General features: G+C 39.9%; 2 protein-coding genes across 4 annotated transcripts in view; one reads left to right on the top strand and one right to left on the bottom strand.

The window, feature by feature from the left end:
• The window catches only part of MAMDC2 (MAM domain containing 2), a 66,040-nt gene that overhangs the window by 30,596 nt on the left and 18,317 nt on the right, over positions 1–17,127 (top strand). For all 3 annotated transcript variants that reach the window (XM_080371690.1, XM_080371689.1, XM_080371691.1), the window contains 7 exons: positions 5,487–5,752; positions 6,486–6,570; positions 7,537–7,674; positions 9,960–10,216; positions 13,087–13,180; positions 15,819–15,965; positions 16,839–17,104. In XM_080371690.1, coding sequence (XP_080227816.1) covers positions 5,487–5,752; positions 6,486–6,570; positions 7,537–7,674; positions 9,960–10,216; positions 13,087–13,180; positions 15,819–15,965; positions 16,839–17,104 — 1,253 coding nt within the window. The remainder of the gene's footprint in view (positions 1–5,486; positions 5,753–6,485; positions 6,571–7,536; positions 7,675–9,959; positions 10,217–13,086; positions 13,181–15,818; positions 15,966–16,838; positions 17,105–17,127) is intronic.
• The window catches only part of LOC308056387 (uncharacterized protein), a gene marked incomplete at its 5' end in the record, with an annotated part of 29,672 nt that continues 22,874 nt past the window's right edge, over positions 10,330–17,127 (bottom strand). Inside the window, one exon of the mRNA XM_080371711.1 lies at positions 10,330–10,597. Within this exon, the coding sequence (XP_080227837.1) occupies positions 10,531–10,597 (67 nt within the window). The 3' untranslated portion in view covers positions 10,330–10,530. The remainder of the gene's footprint in view (positions 10,598–17,127) is intronic.

The raw sequence follows: 17,127 nt of genomic DNA, 5'->3' as shown, positions 1-17,127 counted from the left end.
AAGCTGATTCTCTAATCTCAGGCCCAGCTGTAGGCCCAGCTGAAATATTTGTGCAAGCTTTTGTGTGGTTGATTGGTTTGGGGATTTCTTTTACTTTCTTTATGGAATTATAAGGCAAAATCTTTCCCTCCAACTGAAAAGTCTTTTGCTCACGCAGTTTTTTGCTTCCTCAAGACACTGCCTAAAAAAATTAGAAAAAAGCCCACCTCACCCTCCAGCTCTTTGTCCTCCTTCGAAAAAGCATTACCAAAAGGGACTGTTCCTGATCAGAGTAAGAATTTTCTTTAGAAAACCTCAACTTTTCATAGACAGGACAAATTTAACATTGATACATACAGTCCTGTTTTTCAAGACAAATTGTCAGCAAAGAATGTCCACTTTAGTTGAAAATTTTGCTTTCTACTGAAAAGAAATTGAGTGAAAAGTGTTGAACCTGAAGCTTTCCTGTCTGGTGCCACAAGCCTTCTCCTAGGTTCACCCAAAATCTCATATGAAGTAGCTTGTAGAATGTCAGTGTTCTTAGGTCAAACTCTGAACCTTCATCTAAACCTCATCTGTATCCAGGGACAGCTTCCATGTGCAAACTTAATTTGCAAAATGATGTCTCTGTGGCTATATCGTTACTATTTTTAATTAAGGTTTCCTGGAGTTGTAAGAAGGCTTAATAGGTCCTAAAGAATGAACTGCTTTGTTGCTTTTTTCTTTTTTGACAGTAGAATATTTAAAAAACGCCACACTACAGCCACAGCCCAAAATCCAGACACTGAGATTCCAAAGAAGGTATCAGTAGATCATTTTTTGTCCTAAGAAACTCTGGTAATATTCTTTCCTGTTTCTCTATGGGAAGTACAGAGAAAATCCAAATGTGACTGGCAACATTAAGACATTTTTTTTCAAATTTTCTGCATAAATGAGTGCTTGATCAAATGGAAATTCCCAAACTTTTCCTGCTTCATATTTCCTTAATACTATTTCTCTTGGAGCTCACTACTTATATATGTAAAGCCACACTCTTGCTGAACTAAGCGAACAGCTGCATCAGATACAAACTCCATGAAGGGTCTGACATGTCTGTGGTTAGCCTTCCAAAGTTTTGCAGAGGAAATATATAATCGAAAAGCTAACTGGTAATTTTAGTTAACCCCGTTGTTTTTTTTTTTTTTCTTTTTGTCAATGGAATTTGGTTTGGTTTATTGGCCAGTGCATGGCATTTTGTCTTGTTTGTGTTATTTACAGAGAAAGCAATCAGTTTATTTTCTGCACTGTTTTTTGGGAAAAGTAGTATTGCTGGTCGCAACCCCCCTTCCACTAAGCCATTGATATAATCGCTGCTGACTGATGTATTGATGCCTGTCTGGTAAGTAAATAAAAAAATATAAATCTAGATCTGGAAAATTTGGGTGAATGACTCATAGACTTAATGTATCACCAGCTGGAATTGAGAGAGAGACTGTACAGAACTGCTTATTAGAGCAGCAGAATGAGAGACATGCATACAGAGGCATTTTAAAGGTCTCGTTTTGTGAGTCTTACTGCCACAATGCATAGTTGCACTGAGGAGGGAGAAGTTTGAAACACTGTGTCCTAATCCCCCCAGGGCTCAACATTTTGCTTAGACATGGAGGAATGTAAAAATAACACCATTGGTCCTGTAAAGTTTGGCTCAGCTGTCAAGGAGAAGACAGTGAAGTTACACAGTAGGTAAAAAGTCATTATAGGAATGTGAGTAAAAAGTGTGTTTACTGGCCAGCCTGCGCAGTGAGTGAGTGGTGGGGGACCTCTGAGAGTCTCCTTTCTCCCATCTCTTCTCCTGGCTATAGTTGTTTGTCTTCACCAGGGAACTGCTAGCTGTTAGCAAGCAAAGGTAGGTAGCGGTCCCTGGCTTCTGTCAACTTCGAAGAAGCTTGTATGGTGTCTTCACCACAACAGCAAAACCCCATGCCCCTAAAAAATAGGAAGTGCAGCTTTACTGTATTTGCACAGCCCCTTATACTGCTTAGGGCTGCATCTACCTCCTGAGCAAATAATTGCCAGAATTGTATGCTTGTGTTTCTGTGTCAACAGGCTTTTAATAGCATTTTGTGACTACCTCTCTTTTGCTTTCCTGTGATTTTGAAGAGTAGTCCTCTCTTGATAACTCCTGAATGACTGCTGTGAATTAAGTGCCTTTCACATTTGGAGGAGGAGGATTTTGCAGAAAAAAAAATCATGTGGCATGCTGCAAAATGAAGCTGCATGTTACATTTTTAATGAGAGATTTCAGGCTACAGCACTGTGCATTCATCAAATTCTCCATAGAGTGCTAAATATCCTTCTGTTACTCCCACAAAGAAGTGTGGAAAGTTGTCTGCTGTTTTACTCCAAGGAACCCTCTCTTTGCCTTGATTTGCTCTTACAATTGCTCTGTGTCAGCCCTTGAGGTCTGCATTGTGAGACCTTCCTTTCTGCAGCGGTGGCACATGTCATTGCTTTTACTGAAATACAGTTTAGTACAAAGGGCATTTAGTAAATGCCAGCATTCATTTGGAAGAATTCTAACATTAGCATTTTCTGTGCTTGATACTTACACAGAAAGCGCTCTATCAGTGCTCCCATTGATTTCAGTGGAGCCAATCACACATTTCAACTTCCAGAAGATGCTACAATGTTTAGCAGGTTGGGCGTGAGAACACTTTGGTTTTGGAGACTAAATGAATAGGTCGAAATAATCTTTTTTAAAAAAGGCAGCACCCCCCACCCCAATTAAAAAGGGAGTTTGTGATCTTTGTTCTCCTGACAGTGAGGAATCAGACCAAGTGAGAGCAAGTGTACGGCAAACAGAGAACACAGAGTCAAGTTTATAGTAACATAATAATCTCAACTGGAAACTCTAAGAGGTTTTCTTTCTCTTTTAAATAACTATTTTTTGTGGAAGAATCTTAGTCTACTTATAATTAAGTCCTAAAGCCAGGCAGCCATTTAGGCCTCATAGCTGGTAATTTGAGGTCTCCATATGAGTGTGTTTTCCTATGTTGACACTCATGTATTTTTGGGGGAAGGAGGGGAGGGAAGATGAGTATTATAAGGCTTTGTTTCCTATGGGGTTTGTCATGAAGTGCAGACAAAAATAGGCTTAAAACTAAACTGAAATTGCCAGGCATGGATTCTGAATTGTAGGTTTCTTGGTAAGCAAAATGATCCAAATGCAGCCTAGCCTAAAAACACAGATTCTCCATCTGAACTGGATATTGCCACTTATATCAATTAGAATCAAATGTGTGAGGAACATTTGACTTCTGATAAAGCCTTGGTGATTCCCCTCTATCCTCCATGCGTGTAAAGAAACATGTACCTTGCACTAGTGCATGCCAACAAAAAAATGCTGTGCATGCTAACTCTTGTGAACTAACTGGGTATCTGTATGCCAGTGGATGTTCTACACTCTCACATTTTATGTAGTGGCAGATTTAAGTATTTGGCAGGCACATTAGCTGCCTATTTTTAAATATTTATTCCTGTGCTTATTTTACTTTCATATGCTGCTGCAGTAACAAGTTACCCGTACTTAACCAGTGATTTTGTATATTCCTCCAAGAGACTAAAACCAGACACAGTAGATATAAAGAGAAATTATGGTAAGAGGGGGAAAAAAAAAAAGAAATTCCATTCCCTAAAAAGGGAAAGAAAATGCAGCTTTTCTATATTTACACAGCCCTTTATACTGCTTAAGGCTGCGTCTACCCCCTGAATAAGTAGCAATCATTTATCTTGCATCTGTTAAAGAAAAATGTACAGTACAAATGGGTTGCTGTGCAGAGTGTCTGCAGGTGAGTGAGGGAGCAGATGCAGGGGGATGCTGTAACATGCATTGCCCAGGGAACTGGATGTTGTCAGAGCTCCTGCTTGCTCCTGGCATCTTTCTGGGGGTGTATGGGAAAGGACTTTGGGAACCTCATAGACCAAATCTGTACCAGTTCTTTGCCTTGGGGAGGTGGTGACTATCCATGCAAATGATGTGTCAGAGAGAATACTCTTTAACAGGCATTAGGGGAGCTCCTAGGAAGCAACCCCAGGGTGGCTTGGTAGAGTTGGAGGTTTCAGGCAGGATTTGGGAGGGGAGGGTGTGCAAACAAGCAATATCTTTAACATCAGTCCAGCTGCTGATGTGTTAAAGTAAAGCAAGTGCTTACCTATGTGTGGAAACTGAGACAAGCTCTGTGGTCAAGTGAACCGAGATTAAAAAAGAAGAAATATATGCTCTGAGGAGTCTAAAGAGGATGAGTATTACTAATGTGCTGCTGGCTGAAGGACTGACTTGACACAGTCCCTGACAGCGCTTACATCTCTTGCTTGCAGCTTGGCTGGTGCGGTTTATTATCAGGAGTAAGATTTGTCTGATATACATTGCCACTAAGTTAGAAGGATCATTTTCAGATTGCCTATGGGAAAATGTTTCAAACATGGATGGTTTAGCTTGTTTTGTAGCTTTGTTTTGGTTGGGTTTGGTTTTTTGTGGGTTTTGGTTTGGTTGGTTTCTTTTTTTGTTGTTTTGGGTTTTGTTTTTGTTTTTTTCAATTTCCTTTCTCTCTGTGTTTCACTTGTTTCTGGCATTGCATTGCAGGTTTCTGTGACTCCTGTATCCCGTTTTAATCTCCTGATCTTGGTTTTGATGTGTTAGTAAAGTCTGCAGGACCAGGCTTCTGTTTCACTGTGATTTCTTTACTGTTGCCTCCTTTCTCTATGTGTTGTTTCTTTTACTTTTTTTTTTTTTTTTTTTTGCCTCCTCATGCATTTTTAGCTTGTCATCACATCCTTTTCTTTTGTTTTTATAGAGAAGGTTATGTTTTAGGCTCTGCTTCTAAAATATCCATCCACATATTTCAAGTTCAAATTTAGTAATTTCAAATAATCCCATTGAGACTGCTGATGTGTTTAAATATAGCTTTACATTTAGCACTTTTTTGAATCAGAAGTTTTGTAGATTTGAGTTTTACTAGTTAAGAATGTCTTAACTGTGTTTTCTTCTTCAAACCAGAAATGCTTTAGAAGTTTTTGGCTGCAACATGTTTCTTATGTGTTGTTTTAAAATCTAAACTATAAAAATGAAGCTAAAGAGTTTTGATCTGTAAAACGACTAAATATTTGTGCAGCATATTCCTGCCTGTGTGAATTATCTTGTCAATCAAATTGTCTGTCTACAACTACCCGTTCTGGAGGGCCATACTTACTTAATAATCTGCTTTAAACTGATGTAACTTGCACTCACTGAAGATTTCCAGTAATTTTAAAATTGTGATTAAAAGTGCTGTGAGACACAGTAAGTGACATTTGTGTGGGTACAGTGGGATATCAAAAGGTTAAATGACTTGCTTAACACAATGAGTGGTGTCTGTCTCAGTCTCCTGACCTAGCCCCCAACCAACCATTCTTTATAAATAAGTACTTTTGTCTTATTTATAAAAGCAAAGCCTCTGATGTATATTATTCTGATGTGTGTCTGTTCCCAGGACATTACATTTCTGTGGATACGTCTTACGAGGGTGAGAAAGCAGTGCTGTCCAGCCCTGAGCTGTACTCGGAGGAGTGGAGCTGTGTCAGGCTGATTTATCAGATAGCGACAACTGCAGAGGCTTCACCCAATCCTGCCAGGCTCAACTTGTACTTGAGGCAGGAAGGAGAGAGCTTTGATCGTTTGCTGTGGTCAGCCAGGAAGCCCTCAGACAGCTGGCTTATAGCGAGCTTAGATTTAACGAACAGCACAAAGAAGTACAAGGTAAGCCCTTGATTTTAGAAGGTGCCGCAGGCTTTTTGGTGCATGTGTTGGCATGTACAGACTGCTTTTCAGTGTTCCCACTCAGGGTCCTCCTGTTCCTTGGCTTTCACACCCTGGGCTGGCAGCTTGTGAGTCAGTCAATGTCTTTGTCCCTAAAATCAGGGGTGGCTTAAGTCAAGCAGTCTGTGCCCTTCCTGGTGAACACATGGTGCAGCTCACGGGGAAGCACAGCCAGTTGAGCCATGCAGTGAGGATGCCTCACCTCGCAGCAGCCCGTCGGAGCTGCTGGCATCCTGCAGCAGATACGGCACCTCCCAGGTCTTGGGTATGCAGCTGCACTCACTTGTTCCTGTCCTCTGTGCCCTTCTGGAAGGAGTCAGAAGCTGAGAGGAGAGTATTTCTACCCAAAACCTGTCACATTGCATCTCTCGCAATAACACTTTGCATAGTCACAGCTGAGGAATCTGGAATCCTGCACTGTTATGTGAAGTGTGGAATCTTGTGGCCTTGTCTCACTGTCCTTCAGTGTGCCTTCTGTCCTCAAGAAGAGCATTGACTCTGTCTTTAATGCCTTCTGCCAAGCTCTTCCAGCAAAAGCACCTCTCCTGACTGTAAGGGCAGTGAGCCCCCCGTGTATATTTAATTTCTTTTCCTGTCTATCCTGTTTTAATATCCAGGGTGATAATGGCAATACCGAAACCCTAAAATTTACAGTTTGGTTTATATTGTGCAGATTGTACTGGAAGGTGAAATGGGACAAGATAGATCTGCCAGTATAGCAGTTTTTGAAATCAAAATAACTCCTGGATATTGTATTGGTAAGTACGGTCTGCTAAGCTCCCATATTCTCTGCATAGAAAAGATTGCCATGTCAGCAGTTTTAAAACTGAATTAAAGGTTTGGGTTTAGAAGAAAGACAATGGCTTTTTAATTAATGAAAAATTGGCTGCCATACTTGATATAGGTATTTTTGAAGCTAAGGTTGCACACACTTAATATGTGTTTTTATTCACCCATCTCTGCGATATATATAGACATTTCACATCCAATAATTCATTCTAAAGCTATTTATTGTTCAAGCAGGAACAAGTGTTATATTTTCATAAAACTAGATTGCTGCAAATACTACAACATAACAGCTGCAACATTCTTTCTGCTGACTGCCTGCTCATGTTTCCTTTCAGTGGCATCTTGCAGGCTGCAGTCAAAACTCTGTTGACACTTACTCTTACTGCTATTTCCTCATGACATTTGCCAAAAAAAAAAAATGCTAATAAAGTTCAAAAATTTAAGTGGCTAGAAGGCTGGGAGACCTTTGCATTTCTGGGGAGCTCTTGTGGAGCCCAACTGAATTGTCCCAATTCTTTGGCTCTGTGCAGGAAACAAAGCAGTCTAATTACTTCCATGAAATACTGGTTCTGCTTTGCTTCTGGCCATCCCTGATTTACAAGTGGAAGTTCTGCTCAGACTGTTCAGTTCTATGAAGTGGTGTATTTTAAATTTTATTTTGTTCTAAATTACAGAAGTCCTGTATTGCCAAATAAAGAAAAAGATAAGTCAGACTGAACAGGATGGAAATGAAAATTTTATCAAAAATTGATCAAAAATTGTGGCTAAGTTTGTTTCCATGTATGATAAGTTGTCAAGTGCCGTGTCCAGTTCTATAAATATAGGTAGTATCTGCACTGACATGTGTAAAATAAGGCCAGCGCTTAGGAATAGCCTCTATTCCAGTTTCTGTAATGAAAATGTGTGCACTCAGCTGGTGATGTCTGCAATTGCAGAATGCGATTTTGAAGAAAATCATCTTTGTGGCTTTGTGAACCGCTGGAACCCCAATGTCAACTGGTTTGTTGGTGGAGGGAACATTCGCAATTCTCAGTCTGTCCTGCCCAAAGACCACACACTTAGCAGTGAACTGGGTAAGCAACAAATGTGAAACAGCAGTATAGTGGAAAATTTGAGGCTGTGATTCACATATGACTCTTGTACTGCAAATTATTATGTGAGTTCTTTCCTTTCTCCTGGCATTGGGTGGGGTAAGAATGACCTATGTTGAAAAAGGGATTAGAAAAAAATGGGGGGAATTTGCAGAAGTTCACACGAAGTTTCCTGTAAGCTTTTAATAAGGTTATTATGCCTTTTGCTAGGCTTCAAAATTACTCAAAATAAGGATAAAATTTTGGATGGAGAGGGGTAAAATTAATCTTTCTGTGGAGTCTAAAGGTATGGACCACAGTTTTAAAATCTTGTATTGCTGCTCTGTACACCTTGCAGGGGTTTTCCTTCCAGTGGTTATTGGGAAAATTGAGTAGGAAATCTACAGAATTGAAACATGTTTGGAGAATCTTGGGTGAAATTGCACAGTTTAGGAGTTTTTGTTTCTTTCAGTTAGATGTGCTGTTGATGCAGTCCGTTGGAGGCAGAATGCTGTAAAGACTTAAAGGATTTTCAGCACTTGCTCTGTGTGAAATTTTTGTCCCAGCCACCTTGTTGAGAGGAGAACATTTTACACAGTCATAGAGAAGGGCTGGGGGATATCTTAGCCTCTGATGTAGTGTTGCGTGAGGTACTGCAGCAGGTGACAGCCAGGAGGTCTGGCTGCTGCAGCACACTGCGTGACTCAGACAATGTGACACTTGTGATGGTGCAGACAATTGCATCATGGAAAGCAGGGTTGATCCTCTTTCCTTAACTCATGCCACTGTGCCTTTTATTTATTTCACAATTGTGTGAGTTGAGTACAGAGTGTCAGTCCAGCTCTGCGTTACCCCACAGCACCTAAATGCTGGTAAAATTTTGATGGAAGTTTAATTCATTGTAACATCAACAGCAGACAGTGCCTCTGCCTATTAAACAAAGTACTGGACGTGACAGGAAATGCCACCAACTGGGAGGGACCTGTTTTCTTGTAGCCACAGTGTTTCTTTTTCACACCAAACCCTCACTGCTGACCGTTGAATGAGAAGACCCCAAGAAGCCAAAAGTCACACAAGAGCCTTCCTTTTGCAAGAGTTGTGTTACAAAGGTACAGTCAGCTAGGGAGATCATAATTAAGCTACGAAATGTGGTAAAACTGCAGAGCAAAAATGAAGACCAGAACTTCTTAGGCAAGTACCACTGAAATGTCTCCCGTCCCCTGGCAGTGGGGAGGCTGGAGCTGACCACAGCCAGGCAAGCCCTTTCCCCTCCTTCTAGTGGAGTGAGCCGAGAAGTGACATCTCCAGGTTTGAGAACACTATTAGCTAATTAATATAGTGGTGTAGACATAAACCTAACGGCACAGTTTGCAGTGTCCATGCTGAAGTACCCGGTCAGATTGGCACTTCATTCTCCTCTAAGCTTTCTACTTGTGAGGAGCCATTTTTCCCTTCATCAGCTGACACTGTTTGGTGCTGTTTCTAGGAGTGTAGAAGAAGAAAAATGACAGATGCACAGTGTATCGATGCACATGAATGTGTCTTGTTTAAATCAAGATAGCTCTCTGAAAATTGAAGCCAGAGAAGCTGTACCCTTTGAAAATCCTGCAGGTCATATTGGGTGTTGAGGGGAGGGAGTCTACTCGTCCGTAGTGCTTTTCTGTTTATTAGCATCTCACAGAAGTCTTTTTAAAGGATTTTACAAAGAACCAGTCTGTTCAGTAAAGATAAAACATTTAGAAACCAAATCCTAGATTGAGCAGAATTATTCAAGCAATGAAATGTGCAGAATAAAGGCATTTGCCAATTCATTTGATACATTGAATGAACTACTGAATTAAATATGTGAGGAAACATATGGCTTATAATCTTGTTCATTTGCTTGGATTGCCTCAGTAAAAATTGCACTTGGAAGAAGATTAAATACTATACTGAGCTGTTGGGAGGCGGGGAATTTACTCAGCTGTAACACATTTTTCCATTTATGAATGGGTCCCAAATTCAGAGAATTTATTACTTTCTTTAATATAAAGATCTTGAATAAAGACTTCAGAAAGAGCCAAGACTGACTGTTTTGCCAATGGTATCTTAGCCAAACAACTTCACACATAGGAGGAAAGGAGAAAAGAAAAAAATAATCTCTTAGAATTACTAAAATTTCCTAGGAATCAACCATTGTTGTCCAGGTCATAGAGATACATGTCTAGTCCCTGCCCATCTCCTGATACTTCTTGTAAGTGGTGTCCTTTAAAGAGCATCCTTATACCCACTTTCTTTTATACTTTTAGGTCACTACATGTATGTGGACTCTGTTTACGTCAAACATTTTCAGGAAGTGGCCCAGCTAATCTCACCAAAGACCATGGCCCCAATGTCTGGCTGCTTATCTTTTTATTATCAACTTAAGCAGGAGAATAGCATTGTTTTTACGGTTTACTTGAGAGACATGAGTGGCTTTTATGAAGAGATCTGGAAAACAGACAGTGCACTGAGTGCGGACTGGGCACTAGCAGAAGTTGACTTCAATGCGCCGTACCCTGTGGAGGTAAAGCAATCATTCCTGTACTGTCCAGCTGTGACTTCCAGGTTGCATCAGACATCAGTGCCGACTCAGGCCAAGTCAGGAACATGGCAGTGGCTGTCCAGTGTCTGAAAGAGGGTTAGAAAGATGCTGGCGATAGGTTGTTTCCTTTGTCCACTGCATAAAGGTCAAGGAGGACTCACTTTCCATACGGCTTGATTTTCAGCAAAGATAAAGCCAGGTGAAGTGCTTGAACAGAATACTTTAGGAGGTTGTAGAAGCCTACTAATGTGAAGTCTTTCAGTTCCTACTAAATAACGTCAGTGTTCTCTCAGGCCTTACGTCTGTGACTCGGGGATCCATTTTTGAGGAGGTGGAGTATCACAAAATAATGCCTGCTTCCCACTGCAGAAGAAAAATTATAACAAATATTTGAGCTCTAGTCTCTACCTTATACAATCCTGCAATTCAGTTTTTCTGTGCTTTCACAAGATAGAGTCCAAACTTGAGTCCTAATAGTACAGGAGTCCTTAGATGCAGAAGCCAGCTCTCTGTGGTTCATATAATTTATTTCAAGAGTATCAGAAAGAAATTGAGTTTCTTATTTCCTAGAGTTTACTAAAATAACCCCAAATCTTAGAAGATTGAAATAAACATAAATATGTATGTATAGAAAAATACACACACATCTATGTATAAAAATATATGTGTATATATATACATACACACATGTATTATATCTTAATACAGGTAAAATATATATTCTTATATCTAATACATACAGAAATATCTTAGAAGATTGGAATAAATAGTGTATATGTATTATATATAACACCTATACTTACATGTATAAAATATATATTATATATGTAACGTATATATACACACACACTCTCCCTACACACACTCTCCCTATAGATACACTTCTAATGCTAGGATTACTATTAAATTGGCTTTCATTCCACTTGCTTTAACTCCACAAAAGTTACTTGTTAATTCACGATAAACCTGCAGATTTTTAGAAATTAGTAGCGGTAAAGCTAATTTTCATCAGATGTTACATAGTCCTTTTATACTTTGTAAAGTCAGCAACCAAGTCATCCATTTGAATTGTCAGACTTCAAATGGTATGGGAAAGGAGATTAGATCTGGTAAGGTCTCATAATACCGAATGGTAAGTGAAGTACTTATTCAATAAATACAAAGTAACACACAAGGGGAAAAACAGTCCTAGCAGTAGGGATAGAAATAAATTAATGATTACTTAGAGCTGGGCATTACTGTGGTTAGTTTTGTGAAAATTATCCTCTCAGTTCCTAGGGGCATTCATAAAACCATTTGGAATGTTGGAAACGATACTGGAATAAACAGCAGAACAGAGGATGTCATACCACTGGATGAATGGACAGGGTACCCCTGTGTTCAGCAGAGTATGCAACTCCAGCCCTCTCAGTTAAAAAAGAATATCCTAGAACTACAAGAGGGAGATGGGTATAATCAATAGTGTGGAGAAGTTAGCATTAATGAAATAACAGTTTTCAACCTGTAGAAAAAAACGACTGAAGTAGAATATGGTAGAGGTTCATGAAAATTATGAATGACACAGAAAAGATTAACTGTTCCCTTTCGTTCATAATTTAAGTTGCTGTTTGAAATTCTTAATTACTGGATAACAGTAAAATAAACCAAAGGGAAGATTTTTTCCTACATCACATAACTGTAGAACTCACTTCCACAGCGTACTATGGATACCATTATTCTGATAGTTCAAAAACTGATTAGACAGATTAATGGGAAAGAAAGAATCTGTCAGGAATGCTATGTGATGGAAGAAGAGCTGAAAACTTGTCATTGCCTTCAGTTCCTTCTGTAGGTAACCTCTGTTGGAAACCAGACACTTGGCTAGATGGGCCTTTGTTCTGTTTGAGGAATCTTTATGTAATCCAACACAGACATTATTCTATAAAGCTTACATATAATTTCTTCAGTTCGTTCAAGAAAGCCTTCCTCTTTGTTTCATCCCACTAAAGAAGACCACTGAGGATTCTTTCCCAGCTCTCCTAGTCTGACTTCCGACCCTGGGTGAGACATCACAGGCATTGCTTTCACTGAACAGGATCGCACTCGGAAGCATTTGTCCATATATCCTTGTTTTGTCCCTGGGATTGCCTTGTGATTCAAGCCTTTTCTCAATGTTTTCCTGTAACTCAGAGTTTTGATAATCAAGAGAAATTTTAAGATGCTTCCTCAAGTGTTATAGACTATCCTCCACTTACTTGAGGAAAATATGTCCCTTGGGAATGGCTAAGGACATTGTTTGATTTTTGTGGTAAGAAAACCACAGTGATAGCTTTTCTGGTTGTTAACTAAATATTTTAAAGGAAATCTTCCCTGCCAGCTGATGCCAAGGCATGGGTTTCAGTATCTGAGGATGTTTAGAAAAAACAGTAAAACTGAATATTGTAAGAGCAGAGTAACCTACACAGTTTGGTTTTAGCCCTTGATACAGCTAGATTGTAGATACAGTAATAATTCAGCAGCTTTGGAGTCCTAGTCCATACAGACTGTTTACCCTGAATACTGGCTTTGTATGTTATCATGATAGTAGCCTTACTGCATCTTTAAAACTCATGCTTCATAAAGCAGCATAACAGGTATGTTCCCCTTGATTTCTTCTTGATCTTGAGTGAGCAAAGGTCTGGTGCCAGGGTCAAGCTCTGATTTATAACCCTAATAAGTGATATAATTTAATTTGTCCCAAAGACCTGCGATGCTGTCTGAGATGCCCTGGAGTCTGTCTGGGACATCCAAACAGAATCCTGTAATGCAAAGATGTGTACCAACATTATTGTTGTGTATATGGTAGATGAATAACAAACTATTATAATTTCCAGGTAATATTTGAAGTTGCTTTTAATAGTGCCAAGGGAGGTTATGTTGCACTTGATGACATCGCTTTCTCTCCAGTTTACTGCAGCAATCAGTCAGGTATGAGTTTTTATTGCTATTTACCGTCTTTGTGTTTTTCCCCTTTGCTTTGACCTCTCTGAACCACCTGTCAGTACTTGCAATATTTGGTAGTGATGTGCAGATGCTACCTTCTCAACTGACCAGTGCTACTGGGCTTCTCTTCCTCCTGGTGACAAAACAGCAGATAAACACTAATGTCATTCTTTTGATCCAAAAATTAGTCCTTAATGCTTCCTCTGCCAAGACCTTGCGCCAGGGATCTGCAATTGGAGCACTGGACTGAATGCTGTATTTGCATCACCCCAGCTTTTGAACAAATTACCACTTGCAGGCCTGTTGCTGAAAGAGAGGGGGATTTCCCCAGGTGAGGAAGGTATGAGGAAGAAAATGCCCTGGGCTTTTCATTATTGCCAGTGTAGAAAATACCTTCCTCCATGCCACATGCTCTGAGGTGTTCTTCAGAGCCAAAATAGGAGACCTTGCCTTCCTGTTCTCACTCTTCCAGGAGGTATTATTTATCTCAGACAGTGGCATGTCTGTCAAGTTTTTGTTAGGTGTTCCCAGCAGCAGAAGTCAGCTGAATCTACATGACCTGTGCTGTAGAGGCACTTCGGATGAAGGACTTCGTTGTTTGAGAATGCAGCCTCTGCGGTAGCTGTGTACGGGTGGCTTGGGTTTTAGTGTAGCACCAAGCAGTAGTCACAAGCAGATTAGTCGTTTCCCACTGAGCCCATCCATTCTTTCAGTCACAGGTTTGAATTTTTGGCTAATGTTTTGAAGTGATCAAGGGAAAAAAAGATTTTTTTGCCCTTTTTTATTTGCCTGGAGTCTCTGCTAGCTTTACCTGCACTGCTGAAGAATCAATTGGAGGTAGATTCCAAATAAGTTATTAATCCACAACTCTTGGCTGAGTAAATCTAGTTGTTTAATTAACTCCTCAATGCCTGTTCTGTTTTTGCTTTGTTTTGCAAAAATCCTGAGTTATGTTTGCAATATGCCATGGATTGGAGCTGTGTGCTCGTCAGTTTTCCATTATTTTTTTTTCAGTTGGCTTATATGTGCTGAGGTATGGGATAAATTTTATAGTATTTTCTGCCACAATCCTGATTCAGTCATACTATAATGGCATGAGTTAAAATCTACTCTGACTAGTAAATTTGATAGGTTCAGCTACAGCTTTGCCTACTAACTCTGATTTTCAAGTTTTTGAGTGTTTTTTTGGGTTTGGGTTTGGGGTTTTTTTTTGCTGTTTGAGAAATGAATGCCAATCATTTGCTTTATATTTTGTTGAAATACAAAAAAGCTGTTAATCCTTCAGTCTTACCTCCTATTTCCATCTTCAGCTGGTCTGAGCAGAGATGTTAAAATCAAAGAGATCATCGTTCTTGTATTCGGTCATAGCAGTGTATGTAACAACATCAAGTTTTTTTCTTATTTTTCTGAAATTTTGTTCACAAAGGTCTCAGTGTTAGCCAAGTGGAGGGGAAAGGTACCAGAGTATTAAACTTGCCCCCCAAAGGGTGAATCATACGGTGGGTTTAACGCTGCGTGGACCTGGTAGTGCTCCAACTGTGTTTTCTTTAACTAGGAAAGCAGTGGGAGGAGGCCAAGGCTGCCTCATGCTAAGATCTGGCTTATTTGAGGCTGAAGAGACCACTCCATGGCATCTCTCCAAATCAAAAATGTTGCTTCTCCTGAAGCTGATTGCCGGTGTCCCTGCCCTTGCTGGGAAGTCCTTCTTAGCTTCTGTGCAGAAGGGTCATGCATGCTGCTGTAGAGATGCTCACAGGGTCCTGACTCCCAGCGTAGCCAAAAATTGTGTGATGGCTTTGGGTTGTGCCCCTCGTTTCCCCAGCATCTGGTACAAGTGGGTCATAGAGCTTTTAAAGAAGTAGAAATGTTTTACTTTTAGAAGAGCCATTCACCAGGGGGACTTTTTCAGACTGAAGCAAATCCTGACCCATGAACGCCATATTGCAAGTGAAGAGGGAGCCACCAGCAGGGCTGGGGGACTTAGCTTTTAATCAGCTTCACTATAAATGGTGCAGCTTTCTTTTCTGCAGTGTGAAAATGTGAGGCATGGCTCCAGAGGTCAGTAGCCGCGAGATGATAGATGAACCAAAAGCTGTTTGACTTCCTTACTTAGGGCATGTATATGCACACACATTAAATATGACTACAAAAGGTTTTTTTTAAAAAGTGCTCTTTAGAAGAATATTAATGTTGATGTTAGAAAGTTATCGCCTTAGAAACTGAAGTGAAATTATGACACCTATCCACACACATGTGCACATGCAAGCTCATTTTGACTGATTATCGTTTAAATGAATGAGCAGGATGAAAATGGTCTGAATGTGCATTACGTCCTGAAGAAGGAATCTTCTCTTAATCTTCTCTTATTTTATAGGGGCAGTGAAGCAGGTTTCCTCCCAGCTCCAGCAAAAATATAAGAAAATAACACCCATTTCCAATGGAAAATTGATAGTTTGTTATCATTGTGACTTTGCTTTATGTACGTGTAACAACTTTGCACATGCTCATCTTCTCTAATGCAAAGAAAGATGAAACAGAGTATACTTTGGCATCGTTGTGCTTCAAATATCTATGTTTATTATACTGTGCTCTTCCTAACAAAACATATGCATCTATCTTTTAGGAACTCCTTTCAATCCTGCTGGGGCAGGCTGCAATTTTGAGGAAGATCTGTGTAGCTTTTACCAGGATAACAAAGATGGCCCAGGGTGGAGCAGAGTGAAAGTGAAGCGTAATGTCTATAGAGCAGGAGATCACACTACAGGGTTTGGTAAATCAAAACTCCTTTTCACTGGAAGAATCAAATTGAATATAAAGGTTAACCTGTTGTATCATTGTTTGCTCTGTTAAATAATGTCATTGGCACACTGGTTAGATTCCCTCACTGCAACTCCCTGCCATTAAAAACCAGTGTACACCACTCTGTCCTAGCTAGGACTCTGGCTGTGCCTAACCACATGTAGAGGGTGAAGGTCACCTGCTGAATAGCCGTGCAGGGCTATCCATCAGTGTATTTTCACTGTACTGATTTGTAGTCATTGAAGGGATGATTCCACAAAAGCATAGAGCAAATATAATAGCAGATTAATGCATTGCTCTTAATATAGAGGAATGAGGGGCTCTTAGCTCTTCCAGGCTTAGGACAGTTGGCATTTTTAAGGTAAAACTGTGAAATGTTGCGTAGTGAAGCCACGTAGTGAAAGGACTGCTAATAAGTTCTGAAACTTGCACATCTCTTTGTGTAGAGTATTCATGGCTCTTAATCAAATGTGCTAAGTCTCACTTCTTTATACTCGGTGCAGGGAATAATAGTCCTTGTAGCCCATACTTCATTCTTTGGTGTCAGAGCAGTACCCTTAAAACATCCAGGTTTCCAGTGAGGCCAGCAGGCCAGAGAATTTTTCAGTGTAAATTTGAAAAGTATTTATTTATGGTAACTTAGCCATGTGCCAGTTTAGCTTAAAGAGGCTGAGACACTTTTAGAAAAATTATTTCTATTCAAACAAAGTGTGATAATCTGTTTCCTGCCCATAGAAACTGTTTTTATAACCAAAGTCTAACGCAATAACGGAAGCGGCTTTAATAGCAAATCAACTGTGCTAATTGCCTATTAGAAGTACTCAGTAATTGTGCTGTCTTGCAGGTTATTACTTGTTGGCAAACACAAAGTTTACTTCACAGCCTGGGTACATTGGTCGTCTGTATGGCCCGACACTGCCAGGAAACTTGCAGTTTTGTCTGCGTTTTTATTATGCCTTATACGGGTTTTTCAAGATGAGTGGCACCCTTGCTGTTTATATCTTTGAAGAGAATCATGTTGTTCAAGAGAAAATCTGGTCCGTCTTGGACTCTCCAAAGGGAGTTTGGACTCAAGCTGAAATCTCCTTCAAAAAGCCTATGCCTTGCAAGGTAAGAACCTACTCTTCAAATCT

The sequence above is a fragment of the Falco punctatus genome (assembly GCF_963210335.1).
Source record: "Falco punctatus genome assembly, chromosome: Z".
In the NCBI taxonomy this organism is placed as follows: Eukaryota; Metazoa; Chordata; class Aves; order Falconiformes; family Falconidae; genus Falco; species Falco punctatus.
The sequence above is the reverse complement of the archived record's forward strand: the minus strand, read 5'-3'. Positions and strand labels throughout refer to the sequence as shown.